Source organism: Cyprinodon tularosa, unplaced genomic scaffold (assembly GCF_016077235.1).
Source record: "Cyprinodon tularosa strain WSP-4 unplaced genomic scaffold, ASM1607723v1 ctg790, whole genome shotgun sequence".
Lineage (NCBI taxonomy): Eukaryota > Metazoa > Chordata > Actinopteri > Cyprinodontiformes > Cyprinodontidae > Cyprinodon > Cyprinodon tularosa.
Window position 1 is genome coordinate 52,890 of NW_024039552.1, and position 21,445 is coordinate 74,334.

At 40.8% G+C, this 21,445-nt stretch overlaps 1 protein-coding gene across 2 annotated transcripts in view; it reads right to left on the minus strand.

The window, feature by feature from the left end:
- Positions 1–21,445, minus strand: part of LOC119773915 (tetratricopeptide repeat protein 28-like) — a 198,368-nt gene that overhangs the window by 52,367 nt on the left and 124,556 nt on the right. For both annotated transcript variants that reach the window (XM_038271137.1, XM_038271138.1), the window contains 2 exons: positions 20,756–21,028; positions 20,545–20,675 (listed from right to left, as the gene is read on the minus strand). In XM_038271137.1, the coding sequence (XP_038127065.1) occupies positions 20,545–20,675; positions 20,756–21,028 (404 nt within the window). The remainder of the gene's footprint in view (positions 1–20,544; positions 20,676–20,755; positions 21,029–21,445) is intronic.

Consider the following 21,445-nt stretch of genomic DNA (forward strand, 5'->3'; position numbering starts at 1 on the left):
TTATGGCATCCGTGATTTCAGTGGTCCATCTGGGGCTTCTGATGATGAGGGACTTTCAGCGGTGGGTCGCCTCGCTGCGACTCTGTCCCCGCCGTCATCTGTGCCGCAGAGTAAAAGTGACACAGACATGCGTGGCGGCTCTTCAGCCCTGGAGAGACCCGACGGTTCTCACGTCGGGCGTCCCGCTGGGGACCGTAGCATCCAGGGTTACCATGACAACCGATGCTTCCCTGACAGGTTGGGGCGCAACTATGATGGGCAGAGCGGTGAATGGCATATGGTCGCCGAGAATGAGGCGGCTTCACATCAACATGCTGGAACTGCACGCAGTGTTCCTAGCTCTGAAGCACTTCATGCCATATGTGATGGGTCGCCACGTCTTGGTAAAGACCGACAACTCCACTGTGGTGGCTTATATCAACCGCCAGGGCGGCACCAGGTCCCTGCAGTTACACAGACTGGCCAGGGACATAATTATGTGGAGCAGCACCAGAGTTCTGTCGCTCAGAGCAACGCACGTAGCGGGAATTCTGAACAGAGGGGCCGATCTTTTATCCAGAGGGAACCCTCTCTATGGGGAATGGAAGCTGCATCCACAGGTGGTGGAGCAGATCTGGCAGAGATACGGACGGGCTGCCGTAGATCTCTTCGCCTCATGGGAAAACACTCATTGCCCGCTGTTTTTCTCCCTGTCAGACCCAGACGCTCCACTGGGTATGGACGCGCTGGCGCACCCATGGCCAGATGCGTTGCTTTATGCTTTCCCTCCTCTCAGCCTGATATCCCCAACTCTAGTCAGAGTGAGGGAACAGGGGCTGTCTTTGATTCTGGTGGCTCCCTGGTGGCCATCGAAGCCCTGGGTGGTGGAGATAATCCAAGTCCTGTCAGCCGAACCATGGCCCCTCCCCGTTCGAAGGGACCTGCTGTCTCAGGCTCAAGGGGAGATTTATCATCCACACCCAGATCACCTGGCTCTCTGGGCCTGGCCCGTGAAAGGTGGAATTTAAATGCAACAGGCCTCCTCCCAGAGGTGATCGACACCATACAGAATGCTAGGGCTTCTTCTACTCGCTATCTTTACAGTGGTAAATGGCGAGTGTTTGAGGAATGGTGTGAGGAAAAACAGACCATTCCTTTTCAGTGTTCAGTGGGGGACGTGCTCTGCTTTCTGCAGAGCTTGTTGGAGAAGGGTAAGGCTTTTTCAACAATTAAGGTTTATTTAGCCGCAATCTCTGCTTGTCATGTAGGGTTTGGGGATAAACCTGTGTGTCGTTTTATGAGAGGGGCCCAACGTAAGTTACCAGTTTCTAAGCCTCTGGTGCCATTATGGGATCTCTCTCTGGTGTTGGATGCCCTCTGTCATCACCCATTTGAACCTTTGGAGGGTGTTGGCTTAAAGTTCCTTTCATTGAAAACTGCCCTGCTCTTAGCGTTGGCTACGGCTAAGAGGGTGAGTGAGTTGCATGCACTTTCAGTCAGTCCGGCCTGTTTACAGTGGGCACCCGGGCTCTCTAAGGTGTGCTTGAGACCCAACCCGGCTTTTGTGCCGAAGGTGTTGGATTCAGCATATAGGTGTTCGATGGTGGAATTGCTGGCATTCCATCCACCCCCTTTCTCTTCAGCAGATGAGCAGAAGCTTCATTGCTTATGTCCAGTGAGAACTTTAAGAGCTTATGTGGACAGGACAGCCTGTTTTAGAAGAGCTGACCCTCTGTTTGTATCCTGGGCTACTGCTCATAAGGGCAAACCTGTCTCCCGCCAAAGATTGGCACACTGGGTTGTGGAGGCTATATCTCTGGCATATAGGTGCGCAGGATCAGAGCCCCCTAAAGAGGTGAGGGCCCATTCTACCAGAAGCATGGCCACCTCTTGGGCTTTGTTCCGTGGTGTGTCAGTTCAGGACATCTGTGCTGCAGCCAGTTGGGCTACGCCGCACACATTTGTGAGGTTTTACAGGCTGGATGTGGCCCGGCCATCGCTAGCACACTCAGTGCTTGGAGTAGGGATGTTAGGGTCCAACTGAGACCTGGGTTGTGATTCCTATCATATATGGCTTCGGGGTCATCATGCAATCCGGGAGTGGGCCATATCTCCCATAGTGAAACACCGAGCGAAGTTAGAAAAAGAACGTTGGGTTACTTAACGTAATCCCTGGTTCTTTGATAACAGAGTGAGGTGTTTCACCAACACATCCCTTCTTGCATGGGCACGGAAAGAAACCTGCCTAGAATGAGTTGAGGCGGGTAGGTTGGCCGTGATCTAGCTAGTGGGTGGAGCCACGGACACGGCTCAACCTGTCTGTCTCAGACAGACGTGATGTCATTGGAGCTTCCGTAGTTGGTCACGCCAAGGCGATTCCCATAGTGAAACACCTCACTCTGTTATCAAAGAACCAGGGATTACGTTAAGTGACCCAACGTTTTAAAGGTGTGTTTTTGTCATTGTTATTAGTACATAAAGTCCTGGAACAATAGATGTCTTCTTCTTTTGCTTTCTTGTCACACAGAATAAAAAAAAACCCATACACCATCAAACAATTTAAATGATTACAAAGTCAGAAAGATCAACAGGATAAATTCAATAAGTAGTTAATATAATGATGATTTTGGTTATCAACACACAAAACCTATTTAAGCCAATTTGGCCATAGGAACAAGAGTACGGTAAGTACCGCCTAATAAACTGCTGAATCACCGTGGCAACAAGAACTGCCATCAAGTGAGTGATTCAGTTTATAGGTGTGTGGGGGGGTGCTTTGGCTAGCTACCAGGTGGATGCACGCACTTATTCTGTCATGCAGTAGAGACGGTGCATGCTTTTAGTAGCATTTAAGGGGTCTTAAATGTTTAGGGCAGCTGCTTAGAACCCTACCATTTCCTAGTCCTTCTGTATAAAAATGCTCTTTAGAGTCTGTATTCATGAATTTAATTCTCTACTGTGTCCATCCTTCAACCAGAGTATACCAGAGGGCCCATCTGGCCTCCAAGAACAATTGTTTGTTTGGGTTTTTAGAGTTTTGCTGATATAGACCAACATAACCTACATACAACGGCTAAATTACTCTTTTGTGTTCTAAATGTTGAGCCTTTAGCTTCTCCATTTTGATTAATCAATAAAGAAATATTATATTTCTAATTAATATATTTTTTTTTGTTACACTTTATTTTTAGTTTTTGAACAAGGGCCAAAACAAACAGGTGGGGGCTAGATCACAGTACAGGTGCTGGTCATAAAATTAGAATATCATGAAAAAGTAGATTGATTTCAGTAATTCCATTTAAAAAGTGAAACTTGTATATTATATTCATACATTACATACAAACTCATATATTTCAGATGTTTATTTGGTTTAATTTTGATGATTACAAATGACAACAAATGAAAATCTCAAATTCATCATATCAGAAAATTAGAATATAGTGAAAAGGTTAAAAATTGATGGCCCCTGGTGCCACACTCTAATCAGCTAATTAACTCAAACCACCTGCAAAAGCCTTTAAATTGTCTTTCAGTCTAGTTCTATAGGCTACACAATCATGGGGAAGACTGCTGACTTGACAGTTGTCCAAAAGACGACCATCGACACCTTGCACAAGGAGGGCAAGACACAAAAGGTCATCGCTAAAGAGGCTGGCTGTTCACAGAGCTCAGTGTCCAAGCACATTAATAGAGAGGCGAAGGGAAGGAAAAGATGTGGTCGAAAAAAGTGTACAAGCAAGAGAGATAACCGCACCCTGGAGAGGATTGTGAAACAAAACCCATTCAAAAATGTGGGGGAGATTCACAAAGAGTGGACTGCAGCTGGAGTGAGTGCTTCAAGAACCACCACACACAGACGTATGAAAGACATGGGTTTCTGCTGTCGCATTCCTTGTGTCAAGCCACTCTTGAACCACAGACAGCGTCAGAAGCGTCTTGCCTGGGCTAAAGAGAAACAGGACTGGACTGCTGGTGAGTGGTCCAAAGTCATGTTCTCTGATGAAAGTAAATTTTGCATTTCCTTTGGAAATCAAGGTCCCAGAGTCTGGAGGAAAAGAAGAGAGGCACTTCATCCACGTTGCTTGAAGTCCAGTGTAAAGTTTCCACAGTCAGTGATGGTTTGGGGTGCCATGTCATCTGCTGGTGTTGGTCCATTGTGTTTTCTGAGGTCCAGGGTCAACGCAGCCACATACCAGGAAGTTTTAGAGCACTTCATGCTTCCTGCAGCTGACCAACTTTTTGGAGATGCAGATTTCATTTTCCAACAGGACTTGGCACCTGCACACAGTGCCAAAGCTACCAGTACCTGGTTGAAGGACCATGGTATCCCTGTTCTTAATTGGCCAGCAAACTCTCCTGACCTTAACCCCATAGAAAATCTATGGGGTATTGTGAAGAAGAAGATGCAATACACCAGACCCAACAATTCAGAAGAGCTAAAAGCCACTATTAGAGCAACCTGGGCTATCATAACACCTGAGCAGTGCCACAGACTGATCGACTCCATGCCACGCCGCATTGCTGCAGTAATACAGGCCAAAGGAGGCCCAACTAAATACTGAGTGCTGTACATGCTCATACTTTTCATGTTCATACTTTTCAGTTGGCCAACATTTCTATAAATCCTTTGTTTTTATTGGTCTTCAGTAATATTCTAATTTTCTGATATGATGAATTTGAGATTTTCATTTGTTGTCATTTGTAATCATCAAAATTAAACAAAATAAACATCTGAAATATATGAGTTTGTATGTAATGTATGAATATAATATACAAGTTTCACTTTTTAAATGGAATTACTGAAATCAATCTACTTTTTCATGATATTCTAATTTTATGACCAGCACCTGTAGATCAGTATATGAGTCACAAGAATAAAGATTAATATCACATATAGACCACAACCCGGGAGCAAGGTATACAACTAACGGTCAGGAGAGGCAGCCATATTTTCCAATTCACACAAGTAATTTGTTATCAGTTTGAGTAACTGTTGAGTAACTGTTCCAGATTTTTCCAATTTTTCCCAGAGTCTCTCTCCTTTCTCCTTCTGGAGGCACAATTACTATTAATATTTGATAATTAATTTAAAATGAAAATACAGAATTTCTCTATCTTCAGAATAGTTTTTTTTAATTCCACCATTTTTAATCAATTTTGTAAATATTAAATAAGATAATATTTAATATTTATATATATATATATATATATATATATATATATATATATATATATATATATATATATATATATATATATATATATATATATATATATATATATATATATATATATATATATATACATATATATTTATATATATATATATATATATATACATATATATTTATATATATATATATATATATATATATATATATATATATATATATATATATATATATATATATATATATATATATATATATATATATATACATACCCTCTTACCATTTATTCATATCCTATTGTTGATGGAACTGTCTTTATTGCCAATGAAACTTAACTGGGATCATAGTTTTTTTTAGCTAAACTTAGGCTGATGCAACACCCACAGAACTCTTTGTTGAAAGAAAGATATAGAAAGGATTATCAGTTAAACTTTTGGTTATAAAAGTTTCACCCAAGACATCTGCTTAAGTTTTTTGAAGAAAAAAAAAAGGCACACAGAACCACAAACACCGCCTTATAATACTGTCACAATCCAGAGCTGTTGGATAAATGTTACAATATTCAAAGAAAATAAAACATTTTATGACCATAGAAGGAAACTTTTATATCTTATCCAAATTGATAAAAACAGAAGAATTATGGAAGAGAAATAATCAAATATAGTTTATGTGCCTTTCCATCTGGGTCTTTATTTAAAAATAGAAAAAATATGATAATAAAATATTAATTGTGGATGTAATTTAATGATTCTTTTGAAATCAAGTAGAGAAGGATTTGCATCACCTCTCATGGGCTGGAAGAAATAAAACCCTGAAAGTTTATACTTAGCAGATGCTGGTTAGCCATGTATAGTTTATTAACTAGCGAGCGCAGAGATGAAATGTTGGAAGAACAAACCACAGAGCTATTGTAAATACGTTCAAAGATGATTTCACAGCTGGAGTAGAGATTGTAAGAGTTGAGCAAGCATCAGAGATGTACTGAAAGAGGATGTTTGATATTTAATCACAGCAGCCCGGCCCTCACTGCACGCTCCGATCAGTAACTCTGCACTAAAGTTGGTGGCACAAAATATCGGGCATCAGGGGTTCCTGGAGCTGCGTGCTGCCCCTAAATGTTTTTCTGGTACTTTTCCAGCTCACTATCATCCCTGACTAGAACTTCAAATTATATTACTTAAGTGAAGGTAAAAAGTATGATGCAGAAAACTACTTTTTTCAACTGGTTACTACCTTCTCTGGTTGTTTTTCTAACATTCTGCAGGAACTCCTGGAGGAGTTTTGGTAGGCCAGAAACTTGCAGGAAAGTTAATCTCAGTCAGGTTTTTCCGTTTTTTTTTTTTTTTTTTTGGATAATGGCTCTCAGTGTGGTTTAAGACTTAGACTGTTGTCTGCTTTCACCTTCATCCACTAGAAGGTGACTTGATGCTGCAGCTGGAGGGGCGCGCCCGTGGGCTTTTTCTGCACACATGTTCTTCATCACCTAATCATCCTGGAGCTAAAGCCGGGCGTACACTGTACAATTTTTTAAATGTTTGCACGCAGTGACAGCTCACACTGTACGATGAACGGCAGGGTTTTAAAGTTCACAGCTCACGATGTATGTTCTCAAACTGTGCGACCAGACGCTCTGATGTGATCTACCTGCTCACACTGTAGGTCTAAAAACCATGTTGGACTCAGCTCCGCAGTGAGACGGCCCTACTCGGACTCGTCTATCAGTAAGCCAAATGAGTAGAAGAGGAATATGAAGCTCACTAGAGAAACGTGCTGCCTTGACAGTTTGTGCAAGTTTGTGCTGAAAGCCCTAAAAAAAAAGGCACTGACGTATTTGGACAAAGACATGGCTGAGCAAACATGGCTACTACGGTCTGTCAATTTTACAGAAAGAACTCCATTTCACTCATTGCACCCCCGCCATTCTTCAGGGTTTTCATCTCAGAGGAAGAAAAAGAATCATTTTTGCGCACTGAGCGATTTGTCAATGACCACCTTACGATGGCCGACTAAATTTCAAACATTTGATTTTCTCACCTCATGATTCCTGATCAGCAGGAGGACGTGATAGGCTGATCGCCCCTCGTTACACTATACTACACTAAACAACGCACGATCAGGCTGAAAGTCGGCCTGATTAAAAAAGTCTTGCACGACTGGAAAATTGTTCTGAAAAGGGCAAAAAATCGTACAGTGTAAGCCCGGCTTTAAGAGGAAGCAGACTGCCAGCACGTTGTTTCTTGAGTGTTTACCAGTTATGGTACTCTGTGACCCCTAGGACAAACTCCCTGTGATCTTTCCCTGTAGACAGCCCTTAGTAATAGTCTCTCATTGCCTGCCTTTTTCTCAGGTGTTTCCACGTGATGCCGTCTATCAATACCCGCTGGTTGCCTGAGTTCCACGCTCAGCTCCTCAGTTTAATTTCAAGTAGTTTCTAGATTCCCCAGCTGGCATTCGGATCGCTTCTTTCTCCTTCTCCAAACTTGAGCATACCTGTCCGCCCCTCCACCCCTGCCTCCACAAAATCAACCTTTAACTCACTCAGGCAAAAACTCCTCTCTGGAACCTGAACACCCACACAGGAACCAAACCATAACCCACATCCTCCTTCATTCTGGATGAAGGAAGACCTCAAGCCAAGTAAGATCTGTTAGTTTAACTCTCTTTGCTCAGCAGTGTGCCGACTTCTCTGTGAAACCACCTAGGGCCAGGAACCATTTCCGATCTCTAAATGTTTGTTCAACTGTTAAAATAAACCTCATTTATCTGTGATCTGTTCTGCATGTGGTTCTGCATGTGGGTTGGGAAACTAGAGACCAACATGGCATAGACTTAGACAACTTTTATTGTCATGTATGCAAAGCATTTTTTTTGTATAACTTTCAGACAGTGATTGAGTATCAGATTGGCAGTGAAATGAACATCTCCATTCCAAAAAGTGCAACAGTGATCAAATGTAAACAGTGTTGGAGAAAAAAAAACATGGTGCAAAATACAATTAGATGGAAGTTCAAAGCATTTCAATAAAATTATACTATATGGTGCAAATATGCAACATTTTGGTTTAGTGTTGATGGTGTGATACAGAGTTCATAACATGATTTAGAGTTTTCTAAACAGTTCAGCAGTCTGATGGCAGTGAGGAAGAAGCTGTTGCAGAATATGCTAGACCCGTATGGAATGCTGCAAAGCCTCTTCCCAGAGGGCAGCAGGGGGAACAGTCCATGGTTGGGGTGTGAGGGGTCATTGATGATGTTACGGGCTCGGGACACGCAGCGCTGGGATGAAATGTCTTTAATGGAGGGAAGAGAAGCCCCGATGATCCTCTCTGCTGTTCTCACCACTCTCCTCACCTTCTCCCAGTCTGAGGCGCTGCAGCCTCCACCCCACACAGTGAGAGAGCTGGTCAGAACGCTCTCTATGGTGCTTCTGTAGAAGGTGGTGAGGATGGGTGGGGGCATGTGGGCTCTCCTCAACCTCCGCAGGAAGTACATACACTTTTGTACTATTTAGATCAGTGAGGTGGTGTTTACAGTCCAGGTGAGGGTGTTTGTGATGTGCACCCCAGGAATTTGGTGCTGTTGACCACCTCTACAGCTGAGCTGTTGATGACCAGCGGAGCGTGGTTAGGCTGGTTCTTCCTGAAGTCCAAGATGATATTCTCCATCTTCTCCGCATTTAGGATAAGGCTGGTATCTCTGCATCAGTCCACCAGCTGCTCCACCTCCTCTCTAGTCCGGGTCATTGTCGTCTCTTAAGTCTTAGAAACTGATCCATTGTTCTTTTTTAATACTATAGGGTGCCCCTGATTGTCTTTTTAATCGGTTCTTTATTTCCTTAGATTGTGGGAGGATGTGAGTATTTTATTATCATCTTTTACCCTACTGATATCGGGCAGCTTTAATTTAACTTAATCATTGATTCTACAGGTCAGGAAGTAATCAGACTCAGGCATAAGAAGAGACATTTATCCATTAATCACGATCAATTCGTGGTTATTAAGGGAAGGAACAATACGCTCAATTACGGCTTTAGTTTGTTTAGCCATCTACCCTTAATAAATCAAATCAACAATTAATGCAAGTAAGAAAAAAAAAAAACATCTGTATGAGTTTCTGCTAGTTAAAGGATTATTCCTAGCAGGCAATTCATCTCTTTATCGTCGAGACTAAACGGCCACAGCAGTTTATAACCCAAACAAACAAGACAATTAGTTGGCTGGTCAGTTGGAAACAACAGCTCAGCTGCAGAGCAGTAGCAGTACTATTTTCCTGGCAGCAGCCAACATCACTTTCATTTGTTTGGTCCTAACGAAACGCAGATCCCTGAATACGTAGTCTGATGTAATTATCAATAAACTCTGTCCTGAATAAAGACCTTCCCCGTTAGAACAACCTCTTTGATGCAATCACAGTTACTGTAATTAGGTTAGAGGGTGTTGGAGCACAAGGAGAGAGTCACACTCACAATCAGGTCAAACAACAAACACACACCAGCATTTCACTAACTGAAATTCGCTTCTCAAGCAGACATTGTATTTTCATCAGTATGACTATGGAACTGAATTTACACTACAATTCCCATCAACACAGCATTCCTAGCCAGAAAACAATGACTAGCCACACTTGGACCTGTGTTTGGACCCAACAGGTTACATTAAGAACACCTTTCAGAGAGTGTCAAAGAAAAGGGCCGCATTTATCTATATTTTAACAGAAGTAACAACCAGGTATTAGTATTAAAACGTGAATATTTCACACTTTCAAATTCAATTCTTCCTAATTAAAAGGGCGACCGATAATACAATCAAACAGAAAGCAATTCAAGTTCCCGTTTTAGTTCTGTCTTCTCCGCCTACCTGCAGAGTTTGTTTGGAAACACCTGTGTGAAAAAGTAGACAATCTGAAAAAGAAACAAGCCAAATAAAGGAAACTAAATCCACAAAGCAACAAAGACGAGTATTCAAAAAAAAAAAAAAAGGTTAAAAACAATCCACTGGATTTTATTTCAAAGTTTGAAGATGTTTCTCTTCCCATCCAGGAAGCTTTTTCAATTCAAAATGTGATGAATAGCGTTGAGTTCCAGGTTTTATACAGTAGCTCAACAAAGTTTTAGTTTTCAAAACATTCAAATTGGAACAGGGTCCACCCCTTTGGAATGGGGGTCGTTTGGCCTCTTTTGTTAGCCTCCAATACCCCGTATCCATTTAAGTGTCTGAAAGAGGATTGTTGGCCTGGCTGAATAGGCAAGGTCCTCCGTTCTCCTGTACAAGGGCTGCGATGTTAACAGGAAGGGATTAACTCAAGAAAGGACAAGTCTGCTCTGATGCATACTTGATAAAGAGGGCGGGGCGAGAACAACATCCAGGGATTTGGTGCGTTCTCGGTCTGGCGTTCTCTGCAATTGGAACAGTGCTCGGGCTGAGGATGATGATGTATCACGAGTACACGAGCACACGAGAACGCTCAAGAACGCATGTTGAGGCCGTTTCTCAGTTCACGAGAGCGCAAGTCGTACTCCTGTGTTCTTGCCCAGTCCGGTCTTGGCATGAACACAGGAAAGTCTGGACTTGGTGAGAACGAGAGCAAGCAGCATAGATATGGTTTAATTGGAAAAGAAGCGTACTCGTGACGTCACCACACGCTCAGCTCGTCTAGAACTGCATTTCACCTCCTGTTATTAATAGTCTCTTTGTAATAATAAATTCTGACATTTTTCATTTAATAGATGAGTAATAATCAACAGTCAAATAAACACAAATCAAATTAACATTTTGCCAAAAAAAAAAAAAAATCACCATCAGAGCAAGCGGTCCTTCACACACGGCGATGCTGAGAGATGGCTGCTGCAGACGGGCTGCGGTTAGCCCTGGCTGCCGTTAGCTTTGGAACTCCACCGGTTGGAGCGGTCGTCTCAACTTTGTAAATGTTTTTTTTTTTTAATCTACGCATTAAATCAGTAAATGAGCCATATAGTGATGCTTTAAAGTATTATATTCTCACCTCAAATGATCTTAAAGCGTACTTTTATTAAACAACAGCACCAGAAAGAGAACCATTAACTTTCAATGGAGCGCTCCATTGAAAGCTACTGCTGCCGCAGTGCATGCTGGGACAGCTTTCAATCTCAAGAACGGACAAGTCTGCTCTGATGCATGCTCGATAAAGAGGGCGGGGCGAAAACAACATGTGGGGATTTGTTGCGTTCTCGATCTTGTGTTCTCTGCAATTGGAACAGTGCTCGGGCTGAGGACATTTCACGAGTACACGAGACCGCTCAAGAACGCATATAGAGAAACGGCCTGAGAAACGGCAAAGGATTCTTCCTCTTCCTTTCAGATGAAAACACAGAAGCTTGGCGGGAGTGTGAGTGAAATGGAGTCCTTTCTGTAAAATTGAAAGGCCATAGTAGCGATATTTGCTCAGTCATGTCTTTGTTGAAATACTTCTGGCCTTTTCTTTTTTTGGGATTTCAGCCACAAAATTACACAAATTGCCTTAAAAGTGCGTGCCTGCCAAACATTTAATAACAGAGTACACCCCCAAACAATCCTCATTTATAGAACCATGTGAACTCACAAACCAATCAGTTTTCTTTCATAGATCAAAGCTATACCTCAAAGTTTGGTCCAAAGCTCCAGCTCTTGTTTGGCCAACTTCATGCCAACATTCAACCATAAACTGTTCACTGTCGATATATTTAAATTAGGCTGATCAATGTTATGTAATATTACCAATGGCAACAATAGCCAGGAGGAAAAAAGTCCATTTTAATCGAGGTGTCGGTGTGAGAGGTGGAAATCCAGAAACATATATTTGTATAAAAGTCCCTTAAAACCCAACTTGTCATAGTAAGAGCCAACGGGAACATCAGAATTGTTAAAAGCAGGAATTAATGAAAACAAGAAAGCAAAAACCCAGATGATTTGGTGATGCAGCACACAGGTCAAAATGTAATACCTACAACATCTATATGATTGAATAAATCAAGGTAAATCTACAAGATTTCGACTCTTTCATAAACTGACTGCAGCATAAAGAACTGTCCATTTTACATCCGTATTAAACATAATTAAATCCCATAATTGATAAATATATTTTTAATTCTGTGTATGTTTCTTAATGTTAACTTTATTTAATTGTGTTTCTTTAGAACCCGGCACCCAGATACCCTTTCCTGGAATTGTGCGCACTGACCTCGAGGTTCAACACCTGTGATGAAAAACAATGACGTCGGGAGGGTTATTTAAATAATGTTTTGATCATTTTTGTGATTAAATATATTTTTCCAGTGTTTTAGTTTTATGGAATTGAATTTGAAAAAAAATAATAACTTCGAGCCTTAGCAAAATTAGTGCATTAAAAAAAAAATCCCTTTATTTAACTTACCAGTTAACAGATAATATACGCTCAGATTTTATTAAATCAGGGCTGTAATGAGCACTTAAAAAGTGTCACTGAAAACACCCCGATCTGACCTTTAGTGGAATTTACCTCATCTAATTAACACGAGGACGTCCTGCTCTTTTAATTTCAGACAATGAGTATTCATGGGTCTGTCTCATGCCTGTTTGAGAAAAGGCAACGACGCATATCTACAGAAAACCCCAAATCCCAGCATGGTGATGAGTGCAAACATATAAAATCCAGTTGACACATCTCCGGCAGAGAAAAGAGAAATCTAATAAATGACGAGGAGGCCTCTGTGTGTACAGTCAACTAGCCTGACAAGCGTTTGATTTCCCTCAAGAATAAATTTCTTGCCCTGCAGCAGGAAAAAAAATCCAATCATGTTGTGTCTGGGACTCTGAGGTGCTGCTCTAAATGTCTGGATTGTTTATTTCAACTTAAAAAAAGAAAGGCTGAGAGGGGAAATAAAAAAAGCTACAATATTCATCCTGTCACAGCTTTATATCTGCTTCTTTTGTTGCTATGAATAAATTGAATCGAGGGGCTCGGGCAGGTAAAAACCCGAGGATACCTGATCATGAAGTGGATATGCTGAGGCAAAAAGAGAAAATCTAAAACACAAACATTGAAAAAAAGGAGACAGGTGAGACAGAAATATTGGTGCTGGCACTCCATCCTCAGAGTGCTGCTGTGGCTCCATAAACGAACCAGAGGGGATTCAGGGCTTTAGGAACAGTCAAAGTTAAATCACATAGAAAAATACAAGATTTTACCCTCAGCAAGACATACGAGGAGAAAAAAAAGTCCAGTTGATGTAAAACTGACTGAACTTGCTTCATGTTCGCCTCTGCTGGTAGGTGATGAAATCTGTCAGCCCAGATAAAAGGGAGAAAGATATATACGAGATACAACCCAGAGTTTTGTATTTTTGGGTTTTTGTGGTGGGCAATTCAGATCCCATCTTTTTCAAACTGTTAGCTTCTTCTTAACATAAAATAAAATAATTAACCATTCTGTCATTCAGTAAATTAGAAGAATACTGTAGGAGTATATGTTCATTGCATGGCTGTCTATACTTTAAAGGGGTCATAGAATGCAAAACAGAGTTTTCCTTGTCATAGATGAATAACGACAGTTCAGTGGGTGAAATGGACGTACAGAGAAGTTCAAACCCCATCGACACCTTCTTTCTCTGCAAATCTCACAATTCTAAACTTAAACCATAAAACAAATTGACCTAAATAGTAAACTCGGAAGGGGGGCCACCAATGGGGCCACCTCGAGTCCTACTGCAGAGTTCTTTGTTCCTATTGGCAGTATAGCGTTAGCCCCTCCAGGCTTATAGCATTGTCCGGTATTGCTCAGAATGATGGCGCAGCGGTTACATATCTCCTTTTTTGAAGAAAGTTTAAGTCGGAGATTATCCATTTTGTTTTCCAACGAGCGGACGTTGGAGAGCAGGATTGATGGAAGCTGCGGTCTGTTGGGATTTCTCCTTGGCTTCCATGTTAGCCCGCCTCAGCGGCCTCGCTTTCTCCATCTCGTGCATCTCTCCCTCCTGCCTACCTGGTAAGTGATTCTGCTGTTGTTTTGTTTACATCCGTCCGTAGCACTCCGCAGCTTTTTAAAGAGTCAAGAATGTCTGTATTTAAAACATTTTGTCAATGTAGCTCCAGCAGGCATTGGCGATCATGAATGCGGTTTTAATGTCTGGTTTGCAGCGTCTTAAGCGGTATATTCCATGAAATTGTCATTCAATTTGTCTAGAGTTGTTCTTTGCCGCTGCCTTTGAGCGCCGCCATGGTAACCGAGGAAGGGTAGACCTGTTTGAATTCACAGCCAAAACTCTTTGAGTCTTCTTATTTTTAAGGACTTCGAAGGACCCATTAAAGGTAGACCGCGTCCTTGGAAGATGCAGCCCATGAATTAGAACGCACTCAAAATCTTTACGTGTTAAGTTGCTAATTAAAACTTTGCATTGGTTGTTCATCAATCGTTTAGTAAAGAGATGTGATTCTGGTAATGGGTCTCAGTGTTATCATAAAAAAGGCATGACACATCTGGTTGGGCTTTATGCACAACTCCACTACCTCCTGAACATGAGGAAGCTTTTTTGTTTCCTGTCTTTCATCGCTAAATTAACTGTTTATTTCAGGTGTGTCAGGTCATGGTTATTGAGGTCAGGCACACCTTGATTAATCATTTCAGTTGAAAAAGAAAGAAAACAAAAGAGCTGCCTTAAGTTCAGGAACTAGGGGAGTTGTGCATAGAGCCCATTGGCCTTTACAGCTGGTTAAACACATGCAGCAAACACTTTAGCTAACATTAGCTGGCATTTGGCAGATAAACATAAATGCAGTAATATTCTAATGACAAATACAAAAATAATGTTCACATTATTAATTGAAAGTTATTCCCTGAGACCTGATATTAATAGTTTGTCAATCTGTACAACTGCCCCTAGATGGCAGCTGTATTTTATACGCCCCAGCAGCGAATTTGGGATTTGCTTTAAAGATGTCTATGGTACACTGTAGAGACTGACACGGGAGTGGATTTTCACTCCTGTCCCGTCCCACTCCCACAGAAAAAAATGGTGTCCCGTCCCGATCCCGGGCCAGAGTAGAAATCTAAATCCTGTCCTGTCCTACTCCTGGTGAAATTACTCCCACTCCTATCCCGCTCCCATTCAGAATGACTCCTGCTCCTGCACCACTCCCATTCTTGTGGTCTTCAATAAGATTTCTGCCAATACATTAAATCTAAATTTTTTTTGAGCGCGGGTGAAAAACTCACGAGCGGAAGCACTGTTGGTTTGTGAGTCGTGTATTTTTTTTGACTCGCATTATAGTGTAGGCTTCAAGGAAAAAAACAACAAAATGGCGGCGCCAGTACTGGATATTTTTTCTTTCTATTTTATTATTATTTTTTTTTGTTACTATTAGTTTGTTCCCGCTCCCGTCTGCTCCCGTTAATGTTTAATCCTGTACCGTCCCAATCACGTGATCGTTACTAATACTGACTCCCATCCCACGGGAATCCCATGGGAATGACCCGTGGGATTCCCGAAAAAATGTCAGTCTCTAGTGCACTGCAGAACCATATAAGAGCAGCTTAAAGGGAAACGGGGTTCCAACCTTTGCATTTCTGAATTCTCCCGAGTGGAACACAACTTTACATGAGCGAATGAACTGAATGTGATTGGTTCTTTATCAATAGAGCGGGATTGTTATGGCGGAGGGTTTGCAAGAAAGTTTGATTGTGGCCGATTCGTCGGAAGCATCTTGCTAACCAGTTAGCAACTTAATGCTAGTAGGTTCCCAATGGAAAATTCCATTGGGACCAAGTAGCACTAAATTGGTGACTTAGAAACGACACTGTCAAGGAATGCTATGGATAGAGGAATCATGCAATTTAGAGGAGGAAAGCGGGGATGAAGTTGTTGTGGAAGAGGACCCCAGGGCGGCAAAAGCTTGGTTTGGTGTAGAAGGCTTACAGCCATACATTTGAGCCCTTGCCTCGCAACGCTGCCAGTTCTGTTAGCTCTACGCCTGCTGAAGACACAGACGTCCATCCCCGTGAACACTGGGACGGAACTCAATGGGAAAGGAAATTATTTTTATTTCTTACTTAGACCCTTGCGTATATTAGCTGCGACATGTGAATCAAGATGCTGTGACCAAAAAAATTTGATTGACAGATGACCGTTGATATATGATTGGCCGAATTTAGGTGTACAAGCTGACATATAATTAATGCACAATGTTCTTATGATGCTATACTCTAAGGCTAAGAATTTTATTTATCACAATTGATTTGAGATTATGCAAACCAGAAAAAAAACATCTTTATGTTTCAGATTTGCTCAATAAAGCCAATTGATTGCTTGAATGTTCTACACTGAATTGAGTCTAATAAGTGACTGGGCTTAACTCTGACTGCTGCGGATTCTCCAGACTGAATCTTTTGATGGAGCTGTTCCCCATTTTCCTGTCACCCACTGCTGGTTAAATATCAGCTATCTGCAGGCCAAGTCTTTGTTTGGATCCACGCTTTCCGGAAACCCTATCCTGCTGCACAGATAAACACACGTACAACAGCAGAGCAAACGCACAGTGGGAGGATATAGATTTCTGTTGATGGCCACGTGTGAGCCACCTCAGGATGGGAAGTGCAATAAACGACAGTAAACTACACAGTTGTCACCCCATGCAGCACTGAAAAAAAAAAACATAGAAAAACAACTATGTTCGATCTCACTGCATCCTCAGATTCAGCCTGTGCCAATCTGACACATCTATTTGATATAAAATGTTGATGGATGTGGCAATGTGACACACAAATAAAAAAAAGAGGAAAACATTTTGATCCACTGAGCTGCTGTTTCAATGCTTTTATTTAAATAACTTGTCTTAAACATTTATTCTTCTTCTTGGCAGGTGTTTAAGAGATAAATCCCCGGATCACTGTGTGCCGAGTGCTTCCCTTCGGTAACGGAAGTGAAGCTCCTGAACCTAAACTGCAATTCAACTGAAATATAGCTGAAATAAAACAGCCAGGCCAGAGGAAACACATTTAATCAATTTAATGAGGAATTAGATGTTTCTGTAAAAATAAAACAACTAAAGTGGGTAAAATAATAGGGCTTTGAACCCACTTAACTTTAGATATCTGTACAGACTATTTTGAATGTAGAAAGTAAAAAAAAAAGAATCACTCACAGTCCTCTTACTATTGCACAATTTCCTCACACTTAATGCTTTTTTAACATTTAGGGAAAAAATTATCACCATAAATGTTGAATTCATATCTAAATTATGATGCTAATCTTAGATCTAAAACCACACCCCTTTTAGCACAATGTAGCCAATCCCCCAGCACCTAGAAAAACCAATAAGAGGAGGGATCTTTAAGCAACCAGTCCCATTTCCCCTCTGATTGGTGGTGAAGATCCTCAGTCATCCAGGTCATAGTCATTTCAAAAAAATAAAAGAAAAAAAACTTTGATTCCAAAGTTGAAGACGTTTTGCTTCCCATCCAGGAAACCTTTTTCAATTCAAAATGTCAGAATTACTGTTGAGGTTAAAGCTTTATAGAGTAGCCCAAAGAAAGCCTTATTTTGGCTTAGAAAACATGCGAATTGAACCTGAAGAACAGCTCCGCCCCTTAGGAAGGGGGAGTCCTTGAGATATTTTGTCAGCCTGCAATACCCGATACGGGTCAATGCCTCTAAAAGGGGAGTCAATATGGGGCAGGTGACCAGGTGAGATATTTTGGTCCCCTGCATGGTGGTGGGGGTTGAAATGATAGCAGGAATTAATCAACTCTATTGCTGTGTTGTAGGTTTTTGAGTGCACACCCTCTGGTTAAAGCCGGGCATACACTGTGCGATTTTTTCAATCGTTGTACGCAGCTACAGCTCACAATGTATGATGAAACTACAGGGATTCATCGTGAGCATTAACCTTTTACCAAAAAAGTTTTGTCTGTTATTCAAGCTTCCTCTGGACGAGCAGTATTGGCCTTTTCTCACCCCTACAACCCGCAACAAGCAGCCAGAGTTTGTAAAACTATCCTAGGAGTGTGGAATCGTACATTAGATGAAGGCCTTAATGAGCTGCTACAGATTACTTAGGACAGTTTATTTCCCCTAATGACATCATAAGTAGAATGTGTTTTGAACTGAGCCTTTTGAACCCACAGTAGCTAAGAGATGGAAAAAGGGAGGTAGAGATGAAAGGATTTTTTTTCATTTTGAACCTCCTACACAGGCTTAAGGACACATAAATGATTGTTACAAACTGTTTATAAAGTGAATTTTGCATTATATGGGACCTTTAAAATGTTTTGCCAAAAAGGTCAGAGATCCCTGTAAAATTCTCTCTTTTTTTTCTCCTTATTGTTTGGAAAATATAATAAAAACTGATCTTATTCTTGAAATCACAAACTAACATTCTTAATACAGATATAGATTATTTTTACATGGATTATACTTTTTTTTGCTGCTTTTTTGTTTTTCAGGGTTTCATCCTCTGTGCTCTGTAAGCAAGGCAACATCTCCTGGTCTAAGAAAACAATTCATGCTTATAATCTTTTTCTCTATGGAAACAACAGAGGAGAAAATCAGATGGACGTCTGAAGAAAATTTATTGTTTTTCTCCTTTAGAGGAACCAAGAGACGCAGCAGGGAGCCTAGAGTACTAAAATTATTAATTATAAATCAGCCTAATCCAGGATCATAAAAAAATTGCCGTTGGGGATGAAGGTTAGAAAAACTTCTGTTTTACTAATGAGGAGGAAAAAAATAAAGACCAACATGAATCTAACAAATATATCCTACATTTCCAAAAGTTCTACCATTAAACAGGCTCTTCCAAAAGTATTTACTCCCCTTAAACTTGTCAGGACTTTTTAAATAGTCCAACACAATCAAGTGCATATGAAGTAAAAGGAAACTGTAATTTAAAGTTAATTTTAATCTTGGTACAAACACTGCAGGAAGGAAAGAGAAAAAATGGAGACGCTTAAACAGAATGAGTTTATAAAATATTCTAGTTTTTTCAATCATTAATCATCGTTGAAGTGAAAACCTTCCTTTTTGATCAAACTTATAGTTAGAGGGGCTCAGGATATATTTTGCTATCTGTATGGTTATGCTGCTATAGGCTTAGACTGCTGGAGGACATAGGAACCACTTTTCATCAGTCTGCTTCATCCTCTTTCTATTCTCCCATTCTGCAGTATTTGTTAGTTCAATCTCTAACTTTATGCTCTGCTTTTCTCATCATAGTAGCTTCATCTGGTCTCTTCCTGTTTGGCTGTGACTCCATCCTGGAGAGAAATATCAGCTGTGCTGCTGCCATCAATACCATTATTTATAGATGTTGGGGCTGGCCTGTTTTTCAGTGTAGTCCTGTTTCTCTGACTATCTGTGTGTGCTCTCTTCATCCTCTGAAATGGGAGCTGGGTCTGAGCTCGGCTGCCAGGCTGTCTGTTTCCTGGACGGGGCCGCCTGTGGAGCTGGTTGACAGTTACCTTTTGTATCTATGCTTCTTTTTCTATGTCTGCTTCTGTCTCCTTGAACCCCAGTCGGCCTCGGCAGATGGCCGCTCACACTAAGCCTGGTTCTGCTGGAGGTTTCTTTCTGTTAAAAGGGAGTTTTCCTCTCCACTGTCGCTACAAGCATACTTGGCGTGAGAGATCGCCTTTGAGTCAATGAGTCAATGAGATGACATGCGTTGTGAATTTGCGCTACATAAATAAATTCCAGTAAATTGAATTGAAAAAAGATTTTTTTACCAGTTATGACACAGAGGGCCTTTATCCATATGTTTAGCACTTTTTATAGATTGTTCTCGGGAAAATAATTTAAATATCACACAACCTGTTTTCCTTTACTTAATAGTTAGGCACTTCTTTGTGTTGATCCATCACTTCAGAGACCAAAATTTGAAATAAATATTTATACATTTTATATCCTTGAACAATGAACAAAAACTGTCAACTAATTTCTTCAAACTGAATAAAATTCTTACCTAGAATAATGCCTCAAAATCACTACTTATAGCAGTAATTGAGACAAAACCCTGCAAACTATAAATGTTTTTTAAAGAAAAAGTAGAATTTTAACAATCACATCCAATTCTTTCTTTATACACAAACAGTTATATAGATATACCATATGCAATTCATTTAAAATGTGCAATAGAGTTCTTTCTCTATATTACAAATGTTTGGTAATTTAGAAATTTGGTATTCTTTAGATTACTCAAAAAAATTACTTATACACGAATCAAATAATCTAATAAGAGTAATTAATAGGCGTAGCTCTATTGGAAAGTTCTTAAGAAAATTATTTCTGTGTTTCAATTCTCTTTTTTTAAATTTCAATTTATAAAATGTGTTCTTTGCTTGGAAAAATACTGCAACAAAATTATCTCCATATAAATGCCAATTTTTTAAATATATTAAACTGGATGCAGACATACTTCTCTGTCCTTGAGCTTCATGGCCAGTACCAGCTGGTTCCTGTGGTGAGCCAGCGCTTCTCTGTAGTTGCTTTTAGAGAACAGCGCAGAGCCAAGGTTCCCATGAGCACGGCATTCGCCCGACTGGTCACCTGTGACAGGAGCAAACCGTACGTTAGTCACTGCAGCGGTTTTCTTTTCCACACCATTCATCCTCTTAGTTTCTCCATACCTAGAGTCTTGGTAACTTCCAGGTCCTGCTGCATGTAAGCCATGCTTTTCTCCACATCTCCAAGGTTCCAATACGCTGAGCTCAGAGCAGAGAAGACCGATCCACGAAGCTTTAAAGAGCAAGTGCCGATCTTCAACCCTGCCTCCAGCGCTACAACCGAGGCCCCGTGGTGACCGTGTGTCAGCAGCTCCTGGCCGATGACAGACACAACCACGAACGGGCTCTTGTCCAGCTTCATCTTCTGCAGCTGCTGGTAGGTGGGCTCAAGCGTGTCTATAGGAGACAGGCACAAACATACAAACAAAATAAATAACTTATTCGGTTTCTGACATCACAACAATCAGCCATAGAACTAGTCAGGCATGTTTGGATGTTGTTTACTTGCTAAAACATTTCCAGAAGAGATTTCTCTGGGGTTTAGTGTCTCACTGTGCCTATATGATGCCTGAGGAAACTCAGCACATCATATCAGCTTTAACCCTGAAGCATGTCTTCTAAATATGACGTCTCATATGTACTCATTACATTCTACTCATCTGAATAAAATATTTTCAACATAACATTGGAGCAAAAATAATATCTACATATCAGATAAGCTTCCTGGGAAACAAGATCTGATAAAGAGCCTAAAGTCACGATCTAGAAACTTATCGATATCAAACTATATCAATATAATAATAGAAAAGACAA